Source organism: Brachycentrus maculatus, unplaced genomic scaffold (genome assembly GCF_059751285.1).
Source record: "Brachycentrus maculatus isolate JH-2025_06_01 unplaced genomic scaffold, ASM5975128v1 h1tg000263l, whole genome shotgun sequence".
NCBI lineage: Eukaryota > Metazoa > Arthropoda > Insecta > Trichoptera > Brachycentridae > Brachycentrus > Brachycentrus maculatus.
Window position 1 is genome coordinate 1,648,655 of NW_028281014.1, and position 23,235 is coordinate 1,671,889.

At 34.7% G+C, this 23,235-nt stretch overlaps 3 protein-coding genes across 5 annotated transcripts; 1 reads left to right on the plus strand and 2 right to left on the minus strand.

Moving 5' to 3' along the window:
- Positions 1 to 564: 564 nt before the first annotated feature.
- Positions 565 to 4,880, minus strand: Spase25 (Signal peptidase complex subunit Spase25). The gene is made up of 5 exons (XM_088266157.1): positions 4,747 to 4,880; positions 4,357 to 4,425; positions 3,871 to 4,004; positions 2,253 to 2,405; positions 565 to 834 (listed from the first exon to the last, which is right to left on the minus strand). The coding sequence occupies exons 1-5, from the start codon at positions 4,798 to 4,800 to the stop codon at positions 648 to 650; spliced, it is 597 nt and encodes a 198-aa protein (XP_088122283.1). The 5' UTR covers positions 4,801 to 4,880; the 3' UTR covers positions 565 to 647.
- A 293-nt stretch (positions 4,881 to 5,173) lies between these two features.
- On the plus strand, positions 5,174 to 10,136 carry Spt5 (Transcription elongation factor subunit Spt5). The gene is made up of 4 exons (XM_088266198.1): positions 5,174 to 5,524; positions 5,956 to 6,040; positions 6,122 to 6,253; positions 6,683 to 10,136. The coding sequence occupies exons 1-4, from the start codon at positions 5,298 to 5,300 to the stop codon at positions 9,521 to 9,523; spliced, it is 3,285 nt and encodes a 1,094-aa protein (XP_088122324.1). The 5' UTR covers positions 5,174 to 5,297; the 3' UTR covers positions 9,524 to 10,136.
- Positions 10,137 to 12,189: 2,053 nt separating this feature from the next.
- LOC148305728 (fatty acid CoA ligase Acsl3-like) lies at positions 12,190 to 23,235 on the minus strand. 3 transcript variants are annotated; one of them, XM_088266175.1, is made up of 11 exons: positions 22,100 to 23,235; positions 19,427 to 19,562; positions 18,683 to 18,898; positions 18,196 to 18,373; positions 17,003 to 17,254; positions 15,888 to 16,106; positions 15,231 to 15,346; positions 14,307 to 14,748; positions 13,684 to 13,818; positions 13,304 to 13,579; positions 12,190 to 12,380 (listed from the first exon to the last, which is right to left on the minus strand). In XM_088266175.1, the coding sequence occupies exons 1-11, from the start codon at positions 22,117 to 22,119 to the stop codon at positions 12,226 to 12,228; spliced, it is 2,145 nt and encodes a 714-aa protein (XP_088122301.1). In that variant the 5' UTR covers positions 22,120 to 23,235; the 3' UTR covers positions 12,190 to 12,225. The 3 variants fall into 3 exon arrangements, with proteins under 3 accessions (XP_088122301.1, XP_088122302.1, XP_088122303.1); XM_088266176.1 differs by lacking the exon at positions 22,100 to 23,235 and adding an exon at positions 20,645 to 20,745; XM_088266177.1 differs by lacking the exon at positions 22,100 to 23,235 and adding an exon at positions 20,617 to 20,706.

A 23,235-nucleotide genomic window follows, 5' to 3' on the forward strand; every position in this document is an offset into this window, starting at 1 on the left:
ATGACGCAGTGCCCTATGCACCATTGGGGTGCGGATAAGGGTTTTATTATTAATTTCAATTAAAACAATAAATAAACATTTTTTTTTTGCAGAGACCCAAGTCACCTTTTGTGTCTTGTCGGTGGGGTTCTTTTTACGTACGTTTTTAAAAATATTTTTATCTATTTAAACATAATATACAAACAAAAAAATGAAAGAAAAAATTTAAAACAAAAACTTTTTTACAATTTTCTTTTTTTTAAATAATTAAATAAAAATATATTTCTTTTATTGAAATATACATTGAAACAGAAGCCGCATTATAGTAAAAATTGATGAAAACACAAATGAAAATGCGTTTATGTCAAATTGTAAACTTACGGCCGTTCCCGTTACACAGTAGTACAATCTATTGAATTATAATGATTTCCAACGTAGACTGGCATTATTGACCTCGTTGTGTTGTCGCATTTTACACAATTCAACAAATAAATAAGATTGTTATATTTCACAGTATTGGAGAGAAATAAGAATGTATGACAGGAATAGGTTTAGGGATTGATAAATATTAAAAAGGAAAAAAAACACGATCGAAAAACATTTATTAAAAAAAACTCCAGCAAGTAGACGAGTAAGAAACAGAAATGGAATATGCCTTAAAAAAGACTCTATTTTTCCTTTTTATCAGACGATAAGGAGTTCCATAGTTTGATGACTTCATTTTCAATTAAGCCATGCATGACGACTCCCTCCATATCAATGAAGTTGGCTACTGACTTGGTAAATGATGACTCTCGTGTAGTTCCGGTCTTGGGATCGTACATATTGAGGATCAGCTGATACTTGTCGTCATACCTAAAAATAAAAATAATAATTTAAAGAAATAGTTCAAATTATTTCAAACCATAAATATGTATCTTTTCCAACTTTTTGAGTGTGTCCAAATAATTAATCCAGGATTCAGACCTCACATACAAATATAAGAGTTTCTGCTCAGTAAAAATGCTTCTTCATCTCACCAATTGATGTCACTAGTGAAAATTCTAGTGATTGTTGTACAATGTTTCAAAATTGGATCATATATATAGAACTTCCAAGTATTTGGTTATTAATCACGGGTAGAATTGGTAAATGTTATACGTGGGTAAAGTGATCACTTAAACTAGCCGGTCTTAAACTAGCTATGATGGTCGTAAGCCCCGTAAATGCCCAGACTTCCATATTCTTCTTCATCTATGTTGAGATGTCAAAAAAATAATATGGATCTTTTACAATTTTTATGCAAATTCTCCATACCCTCATTAATCCTGATAATAATTAAATAAAAATAATTTTATTCTTAGACTGCAAATGCACCTTCGCACTCCAGGAACTATCAGTAATCAAAACACTCTCCACGATAGGCATAAAAAGGATTCTATCCTACTTTGGACATATTTTCAGAAGAAATGAGGAGTCTGAAGCTGGTAGTAATAGGGGTAGCTGAGAGAAAGCAGGCAAGGTGAAGGTCTCCTACAAGATGGACTGACCAAATAAAAGGGTCTTCGCTAAATGCTGTTCATAACCAGAAAGAATGGAGGTGTATCGTACATCTAATGCCTGACATCCAAATGGAGAATGGCTACCTTATTCTCAATATAATTAATATTTAAAGCATTTACTTTGTGGTTAGTCATTTTTACTTATTTATTTTTTTACAAAAATGTTAATAATATTACTATATAACCACTCACCGAGATTTTTATGTCTACCGGTTTCGAGATGTACCCATCTCTTCGTCAGGACAATCACTACCACAGCATGCAAATAATACCACCCTTCACCACCATTCACTCAAAACTATACAAAATGTCATGTCAACACATGCTCATTTTTGGTCGACCCGAAGACCAACATTCACTAAAGGTTTCAGCAACAGACATGCGTTACGAGCCGAGGTTAAACATGCACTAGAATTAAACATATTAATGAATCAACTTATATACTCGTAGGATGAAAGGAGTGGGCGGGGTTCGAATTGAATACTGACGAAACCTGCTTAACCGATGTTGAATCAAACAATGGACTGTAAGTAAAATTTATTTGGTTGTTAATTAAAGGAATATTATTTTAAAGTGCTTTTTAAATGTTTTAATTCCCGAAACCGGTAGACCTAAAAATCTCGGTGAGTAGTTATATACTAATGTTATTAACATTTTTGTAAAAAAATAAATAAGCAATGGCTATTTTCATTAGAATAAATATATAAATAAATAAAATATAAAAAGACTCACTTTTTCATGTAGGAGCTAGCTTCCCACATTCGGTGAGTACTTCCTGTTGTCTCCTTAACAACTACGAAAATTCCCTTTTCCTTAAATGTTGTGTATAATGTGAGGAAACCCATCAGAACAAAGTATGCCGAAACGCAAGTTATCAACACTAATCTGAAATGAAGAAAAAAATCACATATAAATTAATATATTTATAATTACATAAATCTGTAATCACCCATGGTAAGAAGGTACTTACATAAAAAAAATAAACACTTGTATAATACCAAAAAAATAAATAAACTGTCATGTACATAAAAGTATAACTATGTAATAAACTTACATGAAATGTTTTTATCAAATAATAGAAATTTTCTTTATCAAATAGTTGTAGGCGGGTAGCCACTACTACTACCAAGTTGGCAACACTGAACTACTGCTACTACCAAGTTGGCAACCCGAGCGGATTCAACAAAAGCAGCCAACCGGAGCGCGGGGGCCAAGATTCGCCTGTATCGCTTGGTTGTTAAAGGACGTATATTTTAGCTTCATATTTAATTTAAAGTTCAATAATCAATTAGATAAATTATAATAAGTTAATATCAAATCGTAATGAAAGTGTAAGAATTTATTTCAATAAACAAACTGTAAGTACGCATTTCTTTTAAATATCCTGCTCTGGCTCCCGCACAATAACACACGCACGAGGTGACCAAATAGTCAAAAGGCGAATCAATAAATAATATAAAGTGCTTGTTAATCAAATGAACATTTCTTTATAACTATTAATTGTAATAGTTGATTAGCTATGAAATTCCACCAATTCAATCGATAAAATATTGTGCAGTTTGATTTGTATTTTTATCCCATACAAGTGACAAAAAAGCTTTGTTGTCCTTTTAGTATCCTAAACAATTACATCAGTAGTATGATAATACACATCAAAGACGGGACAAATGAAACAAAGATAAACTTTTTGTCTCTTGTTTTTAAAGTTTTTGGCATTTTTAAATCAGTTATCAATTGTAATGATAAAGTAAATATTACGGATAACAAAATATAAATTATACATGCACTAAAGTTAAATTTATCTACATTTGACTTATCTAAGCAAATAATGTCATTGTGTTTCCAGCCCCGGTCTATAATAATTCAAGGATTGTTATAGGGCCCCATTTTTGCAAATAAAAAAGGATAAAAAACTTCAAGAAACGATAGCAGTCTGGAAGAACCATTTGGGTAATGTGCAATTCTATACAAAAAAAAAAAAAAAAATTTTGGATGAATATATAGCGCCATTTTCGTAAAAAACTACCTCAAGGGCGCTTATCTGTAATCTTAGAATAGGATAAAAAAAACATAATTATTACTAATTTTTTATTAATTTTTTTCTCTTTTTTGTGTCTATATTAGGTTAAAATCGTTAAAAACAAAAAAAGTGTATTAAAAAAGAACTCCACCGACAAGACACACAAGGTGGCTTGGTGGGTCTCTGCAACAAAAAGTTATAAATATGTATAAATTGTGATTTAAATAAATGTATACAAATAAAAAAATAAATAAAAATATCATAATTCTTTTAAATTGTAAAACAAAAAACAAAACAAACCCTACACCTCTTAAAACATTGTTTAGTTACCTGGATTGTGGGAATGGATACATGTAATCCCAAAGCAGGGCATAAAGGGCTACTCCCACAGCCAATCCACAGAGAACCAGTCTTCCATCCATCAGGGCAAAGTTTTCTTCACATGATAATTCCATTTTAAGAATCTAAAAAAAAATGTAATTCAATCATTAACAAATTCACTACATTCGAAATCAAACAAATTGAATGAGGGTTGACACTGTGACTACCAGTTATTGACAATTATTTATTTGTAAAATGATGTTATATACCATCCAAATAATGCCAATATAAGCAGTGATTATAATTTGCCTAAATATTTTTGCTTCGGGCACTGTTTTTAGGACTTTTTGGGTGCCGTTTTAATAATTTAAAAATTCATTTGACATTTCACAATTTTTCGCTTTATACTTATCAACATTGAAAACAGTTTACTTAAATAGTAAATCATACGGATAAAAAATGTAACATGTAATTATTAAAAATAAGAGTTCTTACATCTTTGACAGCATCATCCAGTGCATTTTTAACAGCAGAACCATCCCATTTGTTAACTTTGAAAACAACCTTAAAAATTTAATGTATTTATGTATGCATATTTGTATTTATAACATATTCAACACATATAGCTTCAAAAATATACAGGTTAGAGAAGTTTTCCGAATGAATAAATATATAATACAAGAGAACTTCGTTCACCAAACACCAATAAAATATGCAACAAAAAATAATGTATACACTCAATATTTGACCAATTAAAAAATATATAAAAAAAACATTTGAATCCACAAACGTTCGCAACTCAGAAAAATGTCTGACGTGTCATACATTTCTTTAAAAAGTTGTACACGTAGAATTTTATCTAATACTTATTTTGTATGGAATTACCTCTGACGGTGTTTCTTCTTTTTTGACATCAGGATTAACTTTCTTTGTAGACATAATTGAAAAAGCTTTAGATTTTTTAATAAAACTGGAGAAACAAAACGTCAATGCAACCGGGCAAAACAGCTATAATTGACATTTACATAGACAATTCATTCATTTTCTTTTGCTTCGATGTTGCTATAACTACCATATAATCATCAAAATCAAAATCAAAATGCATCTTCTTACGTCCAACGTCTACGCCTTTCTTTGAGACATAAGTAAAAATAGTGATATTTTTATATATGTTAATAAATATATATTTGCTTGAATAGAAGAAGAAAAAAAATAATTCGCATTAAGTACCTAATTCCCTTTTTTTTCCATAATTTTGCACACTGGCAATGTATTAATTAGTCTATGATAGTTTGGATTAGTATAAATCGTAGAATATTATCTGTGGTTTTAGATCTGTTCTGACGTCGTTTGTGGTTTTCAGAGTAGTTTTTTTTGGTTATTTTATTTTAGATATGTCGATTCGTCTTTTCATTTGATAATAATAATCTCCTACGATGTCTGACTCGGAAGGAAGTAATTTTTCCGGAAGTGGCTCGGATGCTGGAAGCGTCGCTTCGGTTCGCTCTAGGGGCAGCGTAAGGTCCAATAGATCCGTGCAGTCCAACAGATCTCGTTCAGCGTCAGGGTCTCGGTCGAGATCTCGTTCTGGCAGCCGATCACCATCCAGGAGCCCTTCGAGATCTCGGTCCGTGTCTAGGAGTCGATCAAGGTCTAGGTCCAGGTAAATGAATCTGCAAAATACGTCCATAACATGCTGTCGTGTCAGTTTAAAACTTAACAACATTGTATAGCAATGTCGCGTTCGCGTTCCTTATAAATTGTAATATGCATATTCTACGATCTATATATTAGTCCGCCTCCGTAGTGTTATGGTCAGCACGCTCGGCTACCGTTCTGGAGGTCGCGGATTCGATTCCCAAGGGGGGGTGGTGAAATAAATATATATTTGTTTTTTTATATAACTCTAATATTTATTCAATATTACCCTGGACTGGTACCTGAAGCGGAGAGCTGATCATGCGTTAACGATCAAGATAACACTGCGTTTATATGATGCAGTGCCTTATGCACCATTGGGGTGTAGATAAGGGTTTGAAGAAGATGAATAATATATTATTTGGGAGTGTAACATAATGAATGTTCTCCTTTCAGGTCTGGGTCTGCCGCATCTAACAAATCTAATAGAAGTGGCAATAAGGATGATGAAGCAAAGGAAGGGTCAGCCGATGAAGTAGAAGTGAGTTCCAATCACAATTTTTCTAAATGTATTTATATTTCAATATTTATCAATGTAAATCGTATAAAATAAATGTTATAGGATGAACAGGAGCCCGAGGGGGAAGACATCGTCGATTCAGAATATGATGAAGAGGAAGAAGAAGATGAGGATCGTCCGAGGAAGAAGAAAAAAAATGACAGATTTGGCGGATTCATCATTGACGAAGCTGAGGTAATATAATGACTTTATGATATTGTCTCATTGAAGATAACAGCCATAACTATGGAAAATATAATCACAAGTGTAAAACTCAAGCAATTATATTATTGTTGAAAAATATATTGTATGCCTGTATAAAATGTCTTGGCAATTGAGGTATTGAAAATAAAATTGTGTCGGCAAGTCGTGTCGGATTGTGGTCCCGTGGTTAGTGTCGCCGACTCTTTAGTCAGAGTTTGTGAGTTCGAACCCACTCTACCACAATTTGAAACCTTTTTTTCATTATGAGCCGCTTAGGCTCACAAAAATAGTATGGAGTATTTTTGTAAACGATAAAAACACAAATATCTCTTTTCTCAACAACAAAAAAATACTAAATAAATGTATGAAAGAATCTTACTTATTATTTAAGCCAAGCGAATTCTCTTCTTCCTTTTTCAGGTGGATGATGAAGTTGACGAAGACGACGAGTGGGAGGAAGGAGCTCAGGAAATGGGCATCGTGGGAAACGAGGTGGACGAGCTGGGCCCCACGGCGCGTGAGATAGAGGGCCGGCGGCGCGGCACCTCGCTGTGGGAGTCCCAGCGCGAGGAGGAGATCGAGGAGTACCTGCGCAACAAGTACGCCGACGAGTCCACCGCCACGCGACACTTCGGGGACGGCGGAGAAGAGATGTCCGACGAGATCACGCAGCAGACTCTGCTGCCCGGAATCAAAGATCCAAACTTGTGGATGGTGAAATGCAGAATTGGAGAGGAACGAGCTACCGCTCTTCTCTTGATGAGAAAATTCATAGCGTACCAGTTCTCCGAAGAACCGCTTAAAATTAAGTCCGTTATCGCTCCTGAAGGAGTAAAAGGTTACGTGTACATAGAATCTTTCAAACAGACTTACGTGAAGGCGGCCATTACCAACGTAGGCAACTTGAGAATGGGAATTTGGAAACAAGAAATGGTACCCATAAAAGAAATGACCGATGTTCTTCGAGTAGTAAAGGAACAATCTGGTTTGAAATCCAAACAGTGGGTAAGATTGAAAAGAGGTCTGTATAGAGATGACATCGCCCAGGTGGACTATGTGGACTTGGCTCAAAATCAAGTTCATCTGAAACTGTTGCCGCGCATCGATTACACGAGATTGCGCGGCGCCTTGAGAACCGCTCAGAGTGAATCAGATGCGGCGAAAAGAAAGAAAAAACGCCGTCCTGCGGCGAAACCATTCGACCCCGAAGCTATTCGATCCATCGGAGGTGAAGTTACGTCAGATGGTGACTTCCTCATATTCGAAGGAAACCGTTATTCTCGCAAAGGTTTCCTTTATAAAAACTTCACCATGTCCGCTATATTATCGGAGGGAGTCAAACCTTCACTCACTGAATTGGAGAGATTCGAAGAACAACCCGAAGGTATTGATATCGAACTGGCGGCACCTTCTAAGGATGATCCTTCTAGTATTCATTCCTTTTCAATGGGAGATAATGTCGAAGTTTCTTCCGGTGATTTGGCAAACTTGCAAGCTAGAATTATAGCTATTGACGGAGCGATGATCACCGTCATGCCCAAACACGAAGCCCTCAAAGATGCTTTAGTGTTTAAAGCTAACGAGTTGAGAAAGTATTTCAAGCAAGGAGATCACGTCAAAGTTCTTGCAGGTAGATACGAAGGGGATACCGGGCTCATAGTCAGGGTGGAACCACACAGAGCTGTGTTGGTGTCCGATCTCACTATGCACGAACTGGAAGTCCTCCCGCGAGACCTGCAACTGTGCTCCGATATGGCTACCGGTGTCGATTCTCTCGGTCAATTCCAGTGGGGAGATATGGTTCAGCTGGACCCTCAAAATGTTGGCGTTATAGTTAGATTAGAAAAAGAAAATTTCCACGTTTTGGGTATGCAAGGGAAGGTCATCGAATGCAAACCTCAGGCACTTCAAAAGAAGAGGGAAAACCGCTTTACGGTTTCTTTGGATGCGGATGAGAATAATATACAGAAGAAAGACATAGTCACTGTGATCGATGGGCCCCATGCCGGACGTCACGGAGAAATCAAACATTTATATCGAAACTACGCTTTTCTGCAATCACGAATGTATTTAGACAATGGTGGAATTTTCGTTTGTAAAACTCGTCATTTACAGTTAGCTGGAGGAAATCGGTCCACTTCTGGCGCTGCTAATGCTGGCGGACTGGGGTACATGTCCCCGCGCATACAGTCCCCCCACCACAACTCTCGCGGGGGAAGGGGCGGTCACCGCGGGGGCCGGGGGGGAGGGCCGCGGGTCAACAGGGACCGGGAACTTATTGGTACCACTATCAAAATCACCAGTGGCCCCTACAAAGGCAATGTCGGTATTGTCAAAGATGCCACAGAGAGTACCGCTCGAGTGGAACTCCACACTCAGTGTCAAACTATATCAGTCAACCGGGACCACATCGTCAATGCCGGAGTACCCACAAAGGACGGAGGCTTCACCTCGTACCGCACTCCAGGCCGCACCCCCGCCATGGGCTCCACCACGCCGCACTACAGGGAGGGCGGGAATAAGACGCCCATGCACGGTGCCCAGACGCCCTCGTACGAGGTGGGTTCGCGCACGCCGCACTACGGCTCCGCCACGCCGTCGCACGACGGCAGCCGCACGCCCGGCAGCCAAGGTGCCTGGGATCCCAACTTCACCAACACGCCGGCGCGCAGTGTGGAGCACGACTACGGGCTGGAAGATGCCTCGCCCGGGCCCGGCTACCCGCCCGGCGGGCCTTACACGCCGCAGACGCCGGGTAACATGTACGGCTCGGACCCCTCCTACAGCCCCTACCAGCAGAGCCCCAGCCCCGGCGGCTACCCGGCCGGCTACCTGGGCACGCCGAGCCCCGCGGGCGCGCCGCCCTCTCCCTACAACCCGGGCACTCCGGGCGCCGGCCTGGAGTCCTTGGGGGACTGGCACACCACGGACATCGAGGTGCGCGTGAGGGACTCGCACGAGGATGAGGGCCTCATCGGCCAGACGGTGGTCATCCGAGGCATTGCCGGCAACATGTGCTCGGTATTCCTGCCACTGGAGGGCAGAGTGGTGAATGTGGACTGCGAGCACCTGGAGCCCATCGTGCCGCAGCGAGGAGACACTGTAAAGGTCATCTCGGGAGAGAACAGAGAAGCTGTCGGACAACTGCTATCCATCGACAACCAGGATGGTGTGGTTAGATTTAAAAAGGACGAATTTACTATGCTGCAACTGAGACATTTGTGTAAAATGCGAACAAACCCAATCGATTTTGAAGAGTAAAGAGCCAATTTGTAGTCGAGATTTATTTTAACCCATTTGAGCTGATAATGAAATTAAATATCCGACTATGACTATCTTAGCATAGTGACACAATTATGTCAGGAACATATTTTATTTTTTTGACTTAAAATATACTTTTATCCCCTCAAGAATTAAGGTCATACAATTATGTTTGTACATGATAGTAATTGGATCAATAAAGTTGCAGTAGTACTACCAGTTTGCTTGTAGTGTTCTTGTGTTCAGAGTTTATAAAATCTGTATGTTGGTTCAAATTGATGATGAATGATTATTTTGCTGACATTTTTTTATTGGCCAACTAATATTTTATGGTAATAAATAAAAATGTACTATTTCTTATTTGTTTTACATCCGTTTCTAAATGTACAAGAAATATTTTATGTACACATCATTCTATTTATTTGGAATTATGGTAGTATGTATTCATAATTTCTCATATTATAAAGAGATTGTTTTGGTAAAAATTCCATGAATGCTTACTGATACCAAAAATGGAGCTTCCTGTAACAAAGTTTGGTAAAAAGCATTGCGGCCTTGGGAGCTAGTTCCGCTTATAAATACATAACGGTTTATTTTTTAACCACCAGATAAATAGTGTTTTATTTTGGTCCAAAAACTTACTAATAGTTTGTGCAGGTTGTGAGTTCTATATCCTTAATTTTATTTCGGACAATGTGCAATCCAAAATTACAAAAATCAAACTTATTTAAAATGACCATTTACTACCAAAAGTCAACTAGTCTGTTTTTCACTGTAAAAGACTAAACTCCGATTACTCAGTTTTTCTATCATACCTACCGGAAATAATTCTCACAATTACGTAAATCACTAAATCAATTTCAAATATGAAGTATTCATTTAAAAGGGATATTTAATATGAAAAAAGTAATTACAAAATAAATACGTACCATTATTTGTCAAAATTTCACATGCTGAAGACAATTTTTTTTAATAAATATGAAATATTTCTAGAATGAATCACAATATGTCATTTTCTGCTTATAATTTCAACTTTCACTTGCCAAACCATAAATATTTTTTGTCTTTAAATATTTGTTGGTAAATAAAGTGACTCAAGGGTGGAAAGGCATCAAGTAAGTTTAAAAAAAAAACAAGTAACTTAACTGCTTTACCTTCGGGTTATTATTTAAAAACTAGGTAAAATCCTCAGGTTTTTTTCATAAGATTACTTAGTAACAATACTTATTTACAATGTACCAGACAAATTTTTTAAACAATATACTCATGGCGCACCCTTTTTTATCTTTTGCTAGTCAGAGGTTCTCAAACATAAGCTGCGGGAATTTTTTATAATAATATTCTATTGAATATAATACATTAATTATCTTGACATATTCTGCAAATGAGATAGCCAGCAATGTTGACCTCGAAATACTAAATGCGCTGTTTGACATGTTCGTGTCCGTAGGGGGAGTAGGAACAATTTGATCTATCACAAATGTTTCTCTGGTTGTGGGTATACTTTTCTGTACCTGGACGTACGGAATACGGCTGCTTGTTGCGTTTGGACGATAATATAGCAGACGTAAAATGTACATTTGCATAAGTAAAGAGGTTAATATTTATGATTATTATTTCCTTGTACAATTACATCGTTTCTTGTCTTGCAACCGTAGTTGAAAAACTAATATATATATATATATATATATATATATATATATATACACATACATATAGATAGACCAAATTCATTAGACACACTCGGAAATAAAACAGTTTAATTTAATTTAACAGATTTATTTTAATGTTTTAACATTCACGATTCTCATAAAAATTAAATTACAATATTTTGAGTTTGTACTAATGCTGGATTTTATGAGTAGAATGGTGAATGTTGCAGTGTATAAAGTAATCACTTTAACCTGCCAATGATATGTCATAAGCCTTATACAAACAAAATGTATAAACAGGAATATGGAAAACATAAAAGTTAAATAAATAATTTACACAGTCATTACAGTACTAGATAATAGAGTGTATTATTTTACAATGTGCATGTTTATCAATAACTTAAATCATTAGCTATACATACACACCTTGACAGTGCAACATGTATATAAAAGATTATATCTAGTACATAGAAAGCAATCTCCATGGGGTTGATAGGCATCGAGAAATATTTAACTGATAATATTTATTATTTATATTCCTTTATAACAGTTTTACAATTAACCTGATTATTTTCTAATCTCCACTTTTGAAATTTTAATATCAATCAATTCCCCAGTACCTACTCATTAGTGTTGAATATTCCATTAAAAACCCACATGTCACAGCCATAAAAGTAAGCAAAAAAAATTATCGGCATGTGGCAATATACATTTCATTTAAATACTGAATCACTGAATCATTCGCAAAGTGTACTTACTCACATTTCTCACTTTTAACCAGCTATTTAAATAAATAAAAATATTTTTTAAATAAAAAAAATTATTCCAAGATGGATGGACTTGATGATAATGCTGCATTATAAATGAGATGAATTTGAATTGAAGTTAGAAATATATTATGGTACTTCCAAAATAATATAAATATAAATATATATATATATATATATATATATATATATATATATATATATATATATATGTATCTATAGTATGTATATACATATATGTTGTGAATAAAATACTGTATATTATCTCTAGGAATATTTAGTTTCAAGAAGCGTACATTCGCTTGATGTCTTCTTGGTATTTATCCTGAATTTCCTTGCGTTTAATTTTGTATGCAGCGGTAACCAGTCCCATTTCCGGAGACCAAACTTCATGGCAAAGCTTCACAGCTGCAGGAATCTCAAACTTCTCCAATTTGCCTAAAATGGTACAATGTGTAATATATATTTATAACAAAAAAATTATAAAATCAACAAATTTATTTAATTTCTTAAATTAATTTTGCAGTCAATTTGTGGTAATATTTATCCATTTTAAAATTGAATGTTGACTACCAGTAATTATTATATTACATTTTGATAGGAGTTTCCATGTTTGACAATGATGATGCGAAACATGTGTAGAATAATTAGCGATATTCATACCAAGTTGATGTTAACCCTTTGCACTCGAATGGCGACAATATGTCGACTTGGTAAATTGCCCAGTAAATCAGTTGGCGACTATATGTCGCCAGTATGTACCGTTATGTTGTTTAAATAATAAAAGGCCGTGATACATACTAATGCAGGTACAATTCTGTCCTGCCAGTTGCTCAAGGTCCTTGCTAGCATTGAGTCACTTAAAGTTTGTGAAAACTTTAGCAGATCAGTTGGTAGGGGAATTTCGGCATATTCCAAGTAGGCCGTCTACTTCTTCAACTGAAGTCCGCCTGGATGGCAGACTACATGTTTTGGGTATTTGATCAAAAAGTGACTGTGTGGTTTGCTCAAGAAGGGACAAAAATTGGCAAAAGCATGACACTTATGAGTTTTGTGACACTTGTCCTGGGCAGCCTAGGATGCAATTGGGCGATTTTTGTTAGATACCATACATTGAAAGACTAAAATTTTAAAATAGTAACCAACTGTCTTTATTTTTCTTAAATAAACCATTTAAATACTTATCGATTGGTTTTATTGTCATTTGCATGATATCTAAAATCAACTGTTTTTGTGCAAATTTGCAAAAAAAGTACACTCGATTTACTGGTATGTCATACAAAAAAATGTCTGGAGTACAAAGGGTTAAATTTGAAAAAGCGCCAAAGGCAACTGAAATAATGTTTAAGCGTGCTACTCACATTTTTTAGCATGTTCAGCTAATTCTTTTATGACTACCTTTTCTAATGAGGTATCCTTACACATCTGTTCATAGCTAAGTCCGGAGAGTCCGATCTTTTTGGCCAATTCCTCAAGCTGTCCTTGGTTCGGTACAATCAAAGCTATTACAAATTGTTTAGTAGACTCGGCATACACGCAAATATTATCAACAACAGGACACGTCTTCAACTCGGCTTCAACTTTTCCTAAACTGACATATTCTCCGGCCTGAAGTTTCACTAAATCCTTCTTACGATCTGTAAATAACATATACTTTGAGAGGTACAGAAATATCGATATGTAATAATGGCAATAAATTTGTTTCATTTTTCTATTATATGTGAAATGCATAAAAACATACCAATAATTTTCAAGCTTCCGTCATTATGGATTTCTCCAATATCTCCAGTCTTGAACCAACGTTTTCCATTATACTCCACAAATTCATCTCGAGTCTTTTCAGGTAACTTGTAATATCCTACTGCGACAGAATCACCTAAAATAAAGCAAAGTTTCTTTCATTAGCGAACTTACCAGTGGACAAAATATTGAATAGATTTATATTATCCACTGACACTTCGTGATGGAATTGCATTTTTAATTTATTATTAGATTAAAACCAATATTTTTAGCTTTTCCACTTTTTCCACAAAAGTGGAAAAGCTAAAAATATTGGTTTTAATCTAATAATAAATTAAGACAAAATATTGGTTCACCTTGACATTTTACTATAACTATTTCTGAATTAAAATGTGTGATTTTACATTTAGCGTTTATAGTAGGAGTCATGATACCAGTTCAGATATACATATTCAATACTACAGTGTAAAAACACTTCAATGATGATCCTACTGAAGATCAAACCCAGGACCTTGTACATATAACAGTATTTAAATTCACTAATCACCATATGACTATGGTGGACAATTTGTTATATACACATGAAAATGGTTTAACAATTTAATTACATAAAAAGGAAATTACCTCCAATATAGATCTCTCCTTGTGGGAATGGCTTGTTAGTAACACGGTACTTTCCTTCCTCCCAGTTGACCAGCCTGATGTCACATGTCGTGTTGGGGATACCAACTCGACCAGTGGAATGGTCATATTGATCCATCACCGTAGCTGAGGATGTGGTCTCAGTTAAACCGTAACCTGTAACCACATCACAACACAGGCAGATCTTTATCCGGGTGTGCGTGTCTTCTGCAAGAGGCGCTCCACCAGCCATTATAGAACGAATGCTTCCGCCAAGGAGGGTGGACACTTTACTGAACACCACTCGGTTCAGAATCGGGGTGTTATATCCCCTCTTCATCCACTTCTCTTTGTATAAGCACGCCCATTGGAAGAAGGCGGCTGCAAACGGTCCACCCTTGGAGACCTTCTCTGTTATTCCTTTGGATATCCTATCCATTATTAACTGGAATATAAAAAAAAATGAATGATTAAACTGATTAAAAATTCGACAGATATGTAACATATTAAATAGAATTCATGTATTTATATATTTTATTTTATTGCCAACTCTCGCGCAATATGTCGCGTCAGAGCATGTTTTATAAGTTGAAACAACTGTCAACTGTCACCAAAAAATAAATTACGTATTTAAGTATTTGCAAATATCACATAAAAAGAAGGAGAAAAAAAAACAAATTCCATCGGAGGCTTGCCTCTGCACTGAAGTATGTGACATTGGCTTTAATTAGATGTTCTGCGGTCACAAATGGTTGAGAATTTCATTTAGAGTTATTCGGGTTCTGATATGGTTTTTTGGATTAATACTTGCTTGAGATGGTGGACATTCTAATATGGTTCTGAAAATTTGGCAAGAAATGCAAAGGATACACCATAAACTACCACAAACAAAACAATGTCATTAAGACAGGAGAGATCTCAACTTACAGGAACAGTATTGAGGAGAGTTGGTCTCAGAATAGTGGCATCACCTTTCGTGCCTTTCTTTATCTTACTGGAGCTGTCAATCATTGTCAGAGGAGTAGAATACCCAATAGGAACACCTAGAATAATAAAACATAGATATAGAAAGGACAGTGATTGCTGGGAACGGAGTGAATAGCGCACTTAAATCAGTTGTAGCAAACAAATCTCTAAGGTGGAAGTTAAACTAGCAGTGATATGACTCAGTCCACTAGCTGATGAGTCGTGATACCAATCCTAACGTGTGGGAGTGAAGCATGGAGTTGCCAAAAGAAGTTTAAAGTTCATTGAATGCACTTGAAATTCAATCACTCAGACAAGTGTTTGGAACGATGTATGATACATAGAATGGTGAAATAAGAAAAGTTTTTGGAGAAAATTTGAACATGTGGAACAAATAAGTCAGGCGATAACAATAAACGAATCTATAAAGTGAAGTAGATGAAGAGGTATGGATAATCAGTGGATATGATTGGAGAGATACACGACTTTAGAAGAGGCAAAGACAGAGTCGTGTGAGGTTCTATCCTCATTGCCTTCTACTGCGGAGAAACAACACGATTGTTAGTTAGTTTAAAATAGCATTTGATAACTATAATATTGTATATTCACATTATTTACCTACGAGCAAGCTTGCGCTTTCGGCCACAAGCTCATATACATGAGCCAATGGGAGGAATCCCATTAGAATATCATCTGAATTGATGGGAAATATGTCCGCAAACGCCTTCATAGTGGCCAATATGTTGTGATGAGACTGGATCACGCCTTTAGGGACTCCAGTGGATCCCGATGTGTACATGATGATGGCTGTGTCTGTTGGTGCTGGGGGTACGTCAGCTATAACATAAAAATATACCATGATGTTGTAAAAACTGTCACAATACATGTGATGAATTAAATCAATCAAATAAGTATTATTGACCTATATTGTCCGCCTCTGTATTGTAATGGTCAGCACGCTCGGCTACCGTACTGGAGGCCCCGGGTTAGATTCCCAGGGGAGGGTCAAAAAATATTGTTGATTGAGTGATTTTTTTCACTCTAATATTTATTCAATATTACCCTGAACTGGTACCCGAAGCGAAGGGCTGATCACACTTCCTTCATGTTTTAACGATCAAGATAACACTGTATTTACATGATGCAGTGCCCTATGCACCATCACACATATTAACCTCTCGAGTACGAGTAGTCAGATATTAATGAAAAGGTTGTACCCTGCAGAGTGAGTTTTGTTATATGAATTTTCAACTTTAAATCTAAATTTTTAGATAGAATATCAACATTTTTAATATGTGCCACGCACATATCAATAAATATTATCAATGAAAATAATCACTACGCCCTAAACGTGGGGCCATACACTATCTGACCTGGTATTTTATGGCCTCACGGTTGGAGCGGTACGCACAAAGAGGTTAACAAACATGCTGGTTTGTGTAGAACTTAGGCTTGAAATATACAAGCCGTTAATACTGATTGCATTTGTGTTTTCAATCTCGACAGCTCAAGCAGTCAAATTGCATACTACTCTACTGTATGGTGTTTACTGTTCAAAATCCACATCCAAACCAAGTGGACCTAACACAAATTTCTTAAATTATTGACAAAAAAGTAGACTTTTATGGACCAATTGAATTTAATAAATTTAACATGTTGAAAGTAAAACTTAACGGAAAGTATTTTAACTGTTTTTTTTCCAATAATATTTGTAAAAACAAAATATCACTTACTGATTGATGATTTTTCGCCCATGTTGAGGACATCAGAGTATGAAATAATTTTGATTCCTTCCTTGAACCCCTTGATATCAGTGGACTTGATCTGATCTTCAATGTAGATGAGTGTCTTGATCCGGGGTGTGTTGGGAAGAATGTTCCTGAACTTGGGGAGCAGATCGTGAGTGGTGATGACAGTTGTCACCTCCGTCTCGTTCACTCCGTGGGCGATGGCTTCATCTCCTAATGTCGCATAGATGGTGACAACTGACAAACAAAGATCGCAAATTATATAATCAGTTGAAGAGTAAATTTATATCATGTTAGCTGAATAAACTAACTTAATAATAATATCGTTCTCAGAAATGTTATTTGGGAAGTTACATACTAAATTATTTTCATTTCATAGATATGCCTCTTTTGCGTTAAAAATATGCCTCTTTTGCTGGGATATAGTACATTTTTTGGGCATTCCGAAAACATGCACAACTGAAAATTGTCGATTTTTGATTTATGACGTTCTTGAAAGGAGTAAGCGATATATATATATATATATATATATATATATATATATATATATATATATATATATATATATATATATATATATATATATATATATATATAATATATATATATATATATATATATATACATATACATATATATATATATATATATATATATATATATATATATATATATATACATATATATATATACATATATATATATACATATATTTATATATATATATATATATATATATATATAATATATATATATATATATATATATATATATATATATATATATATATATATACATATATATATATATATATATATATATATATACATATATATATATATATATATATATATATATATATATATATATATATATATATATATATATATATATGTATATACATACATATATATATATATATATATATATATATATATATATATATATATATATATATATATATATATATATATACATATATATATATATATACATATATATATATACATATATATATATACATATACATATATATATATATATATATATATATATATATATATATATATATATATATATATATATATATATATATATATATATATATATATATATATATATATATATATATATATATATATATATATATGTTAATATTTGGGAAAGTATAGATAAACCTGGAATGCTGTGCCTGAAGCAGCCATGAGCAGCAATCAACCACTCTTCACGGGTCTCTGCAAATATGACAATATTCTCCCGAGGCTTGTTTCCCAGTTCCCTCAGACCACGACCAAAGTTACCGACCAGTTGATCCACCTCGGTGAAAGTCTTCCACTGGTATACTCCCATATTGTACTGTAATGCAAATAAAAAATTGACATACTTTTTGGGAGTACTTTAGCACTTACAGTGGGACCTCTTACAACAAAAGCATAATTCGTTCCAGCATCTTCCTGGTTGAGCAAAAAAAATAAATTCCCATAGAAATCAATGTAAAATATGAAAATGCGTTCCATGCCGAAAGAATACTCAATTTTGAATTATTTCCTGACCCCTTGCCGGTCCCTTGCCCTTTCATAATATTGCTATATCCCTCTTGTGACTATGTACAACCAAAATTTTCCCGCATCCTAATTAACAGAAATAGTTTAAAGCTGTATTTACCTTTTTAAAGATCCTGCCATTAGGCTGCTTTTCATCCTCTTCATTGAGGATTTGTCGTGTCCCGAGACAGCGTTTCAGATTGTGTTTCCGGGCAACGGTGCGCAGCATGCGGTCCAAGGTGTCCACACCCTCCCGCATCAACCACTGTGTGGTCTCACTGGGAGGGGTCAGTGAGCGCACTATGATGGACTCCTCATCTTTCTCCACTACCTTGACCTGTGATACACCAAAAAGGAAATTATTTTTCACACCAAATGAATGTGTTTTATTTCATTTGGAAGTTCAAAGTTTTTACAAAAGTCCAACAATATGTGATGAGGTGCTACTTCTTAGTTCCACCAACTCCATCATTACTCTTCTTATGTTTCATCCAACATTGCACTCTTCGGGATGAAACTTAATCATAAACATTTATTTGAATATAGCTATCACTGGAGAGCATAAACTTTTATAATAAGAATTTTCACTAGTGACATCTATTGGCGAGGCGAAGAAGCTTTAATAATAAGTTCTATGTATATGTAACTATTACAACTGTAACACTGTTAAATGTTTTGGTCCAGCAAGCTACAAAAAGTCTAAGGAGCAAATTAAAGCTACGCCAAGCGTCTAAATTTTAAATTGACATACTACTTTGCATTCATTTAAAGAATTTTTAAGGACAATTGTATTTTTGAGAGATTGAAAGTTCAAAAGCAAGAAGGGAATATTTTTTATTTTATAGTAACCCGAGTTGTTACTGACCTTCATTCTGCGTGCCATCGCCTTTTGCTGCCATGGCCTCTGCAGTACCAAGTGGATAGGGAAAGTGACCACATCACAGATAAAAACAGTAGCCTTGATTGCACCAATAGCAATCGACACCCACAAGCTTTCTGGACTATAATTTAAAATGAAAAAAAAAACTATTTTAATATCTTGTATCTTGTCTGCCTCCGTAGTGTAATGGTCAACACGCTCAGCTACCGTTCTGGAGATCCCGAGTTTGATTTCCAGGGAGGGGGATAAAATAAATACAAGTGATTTTTTCACTTCTAATATTTATTCAATATTGCCCTGAACTGGTACCTGAAGCGGAGGGCTGATCACCTTTCCTTTATGTGTTAATAATCAAGATGGCACTGCATTATATGATGCAGTGTCCCATGCACCATTGGGTGTGGAAAAGGGTTTGAAGAAGAAGTATCCAAAATATCATAAAGATATTATAATGTTGGGGTTTTTCTCAATTAAAATAAGCGCATTGTGAAAATGTAAACCACTTTATGTCCAAATGAGAGAAGATTACCAAAGAAGGTATGAATGTGTGTCACAATGGACTTACATGTTCATATAATTTACTTTATTCCTCTTTACCAGGCTGTGAATTGATGCATTTTTTTTTGTTTTCAGTGTTTCCCTTTATAAATTTGAGTTCAATTAAAAATACAGCAATTTTTTTCCCACCTAATGAAAATTATGAGTGATGGATTAAACTAATGAGAATAATCGAGATATTCGACAGTCAAATTCATTCGATAAACCGCTAGATTTTTCAATTCATTCAAATTAATTTTAAAACGAAAACATCGATTCTATCGAAATTATTATTCGGATGAAATAAAGTCGGTATTTAGCGAATTATTGAATTTATTTGAAAAAGAGGAAGAGAGCCTGCATTGGAAGTTACTGTTTTGAATTCAATCATAAGATCCGAATTTATATTATATTATATATGTGTATATCTTCAACGTCAACACTGTCAACGAAAGTTTCTTATTCAATTCGTTTTAAATCTGTGTGTGGAATAGTGCGCAATACAAAGAAATACACTCTTGCTTCTTTGTAATTCACGTTTCTTTTTTTAATGGAATTGTCTTCAATAAAAGAAATGACTAAAACTTTGGTTGAAGTATAATGTGGAATTGGGACAGTAAATTAATGTTTTCCATTACCAATTATAATTTGAAAGAATTCACAAACCGGAGCGGCGTTCCGGTTTTCTTCGGTATTTTCCGAGCCCTGGTTGCGGATGAAGTAGACTGATAGAATACAAAAAGCCACACGCATACGTCAGTTTTCAGAATTTGTTTCACGAATTCCGAATCCGGAAAACTGATGTGTGCGGCAAGGTTAACTCCATAACGGTATCAAAATCATAATATATTGAAGCATAATGCATGGACATATAAAGAAATTAATCCACTTAGAAGAAAACTATTCTTCATTAAATAATGGATTATAACAGATAATGTAAATATGATAAAATATTTTTGCCAGTCGTAGGTTTGACTAGATGTTTACAGGTTTACACCTAAGCTGTGAGGGATATCAAACATTTGCTATCACGAGCGTTGCAATGATGGGGGGGATTTAATTGCCTAACCCTTTCTCATTTAATGCCTATTTACTATAGCCGTTTATTGTTTTATATTTATGTTTTGCCCTGTGTTAGTTTTGTTTAATTTTTTTTAAACTCTCTTATTTGTGTTTCAGTTTTATTAACCTTAATCCCATGTCCCAAAATGAGAAATGGAAAATACTTATCGGGGATATTTTATTTATGACTTATTCATGAAATATGTTTTAAAACATAATAATACTGCTTTTCTGTCATCGTGTAACTGTAAACAGTCGGTAAACCAACAATTTTCATGAAATGGATGACGACATTCCTACGAAAGATATTTTCTATGTCCTCCGCTGAAGATTAAACTGAAATTTTTTTGCAAGCAACTTACGCAAAAATGTTGTTTTAAACTTAAACGAATGTTTATATTTTTGATATTTTTTTTCTCCTTTAAATCTTAAAAATAATAAACAAAGAATCGAAATACTTTTTTGCTTTCACATTGTTATCATTTAAAGTTTCAATTTTCAATATCAGGCGCCGATCTAAATGACACTATAATTATAAAGAAACAATATTCCTTTTTACGAGTTTTATTAATTAACGTTTTTCTTGAATGTCCGATAAGAAATTATATGTAAAATCTGATATGGTACATCAAACCGATAAAACAATATACCTATATGAGTTTTTTTTTTAATTAAAGTTTTTCTCGAATATTCGATAAGAAATTAGATGTAAAATCTGATATGAAACATTGAATATGCATAGAACCGGTTCATAGTTTCTTTTTTTCATTTTCAAGCTTTGCATTTTCTCAAAAACCACGGAGAAAAATAAATACGTAGTTATTCTTCAAAATACATTGGTTAAAGGATCAAATAATCAAAATTCAATTCTTAAGCTAAATTCATTCAGATGAAAAGGGGTTAAGGCCATATATCCGTTTGTGGCATACTTGTTCATGCCCCGCCTCCTCCGCGCCGAGTAAACTTGAATAACTCGCTGTCATACTGTCGCGTACGCGGACTCGGAAAAGTCGAAAATAGATAAAAACCAAACGGCAAAATCTAAAAATATATACTCACTTGTTCTCTTCGACTTGCATGTTGAACTCGTTCAAATCGAAACAGGGAAATGAAACATAAATAACTTAACGAAAACAATTACAAATAATAAGTAAATACTCGAATAAATGCAATGAAAATAAATAAAACAGCCGGTGTGAAAGCGTGGTCAGCGATTACGAGGCGCGGTGGTCGTGCAAAACTTTTCTTAGCAGAGGAGGGCAACTGATTTTGTTCCCAACCATATCAGTTGTTGAGATAGCGCGCCAAGCGATTCCAGTGAACTTGTGGGACTTGAATGAAGGATCTGCTACATAGTGCTCATAATACGAGTTTATCAATCGGCACGGTCTATCTATACTATCCTATTACAAGGCGCATCGGTTCCAATTCCGACGTTATATTTGTCTTCTTCTTCTTCTATCCCTTATGCGCACATAGGGTACTCCTTCATACTGACGCAGAGTTAGCTTGATCGTTGCTTACATGAATACCAGGTGATCAATCTTGCGCTTTTTATATTTGTAAACATTTTAAGTTTATTTATTCATTACTACTTTTATTGAATATGTTTACATTGGCTTATTGGTTAAAAGTGATATCTTCTAACCGACCAAAAACAGACTTGTGATACTGGTCAAGGTTTGAACCTTTTGAAATTAGAGGGCAGATAGTAATATACATGTAAATAATCGCTTGGGATTTTTTTGAATTGATTAATAAACCATTATATTTGGACCAACATGATATCGAATAAAGGTCCATAATTACCCTTCTTATGGCACTACTAGTGTTTTTTTTTACAAACATGGATCTGAAGATTGTTGGAATCTCGGTGTTAGGAACAGTTTAAACGTGTAGAAATTGAATTGATGAAGATGGAAAAGAAAGGTGGAGATAGAACGCAACCTCTTAAGTGTGCTTAAGTGATTAAATGTAGATGACTCTTTGCTTGTATGACACAATGACATCTTCCGTTTGAGAATGCAGAAAACCAATTTAAAACAGAATTTGAAATATTAAGCGAGTTGAGTCTTGCAAGAAACACATCGAAGTCAACAGAATAATTTTGAGCCCTGCTTAGATATGTTTAGTGTTTATTTAATTTATTTATTCAATTTACTTTAAGTATTTTATCATAAACTCTTACTAAGTAC

Excerpts from the sequence above, each read along its gene's own strand:
- Spt5 (XM_088266198.1), top strand. The coding sequence starts at position 5,298 with ATGTCTGACTCGGAAGGAAGTAATTTTTCCGGAAGTGGCTCGGATGCT. Across the intron at positions 5,525-5,955 it reads CGATCAAGGTCTAGGTCCAG|GTCTGGGTCTGCCGCATCTA; the intron begins GTAAATGAATCT and ends TTCTCCTTTCAG. Across the intron at positions 6,254-6,682 it reads TCATCATTGACGAAGCTGAG|GTGGATGATGAAGTTGACGA; the intron begins GTAATATAATGA and ends TTCCTTTTTCAG.
- Spase25 (XM_088266157.1), bottom strand. The coding sequence starts at position 4,800 with ATGTCTACAAAGAAAGTTAATCCTGATGTCAAAAAAGAAGAAACACCG. Across the intron at positions 4,426-4,746 it reads AAGAAGAAACACCGTCAGAG|GTTGTTTTCAAAGTTAACAA; the intron begins GTAATTCCATAC and ends TAAATTTTTAAG. Across the intron at positions 2,406-3,870 it reads TATCCATTCCCACAATCCAG|ATTAGTGTTGATAACTTGCG; the intron begins GTAACTAAACAA and ends TCTTCATTTCAG.
- LOC148305728 (XM_088266175.1), bottom strand. The coding sequence starts at position 22,119 with ATGCAAGTCGAAGAGAACAA. Across the intron at positions 18,899-19,426 it reads CGATGGCACGCAGAATGAAG|GTCAAGGTAGTGGAGAAAGA; the intron begins GTCAGTAACAAC and ends GGTGTATCACAG. Across the intron at positions 12,381-13,303 it reads AGCTGAACATGCTAAAAAAT|GCAAATTGGAGAAGTTTGAG; the intron begins GTGAGTAGCACG and ends GTACCATTTTAG.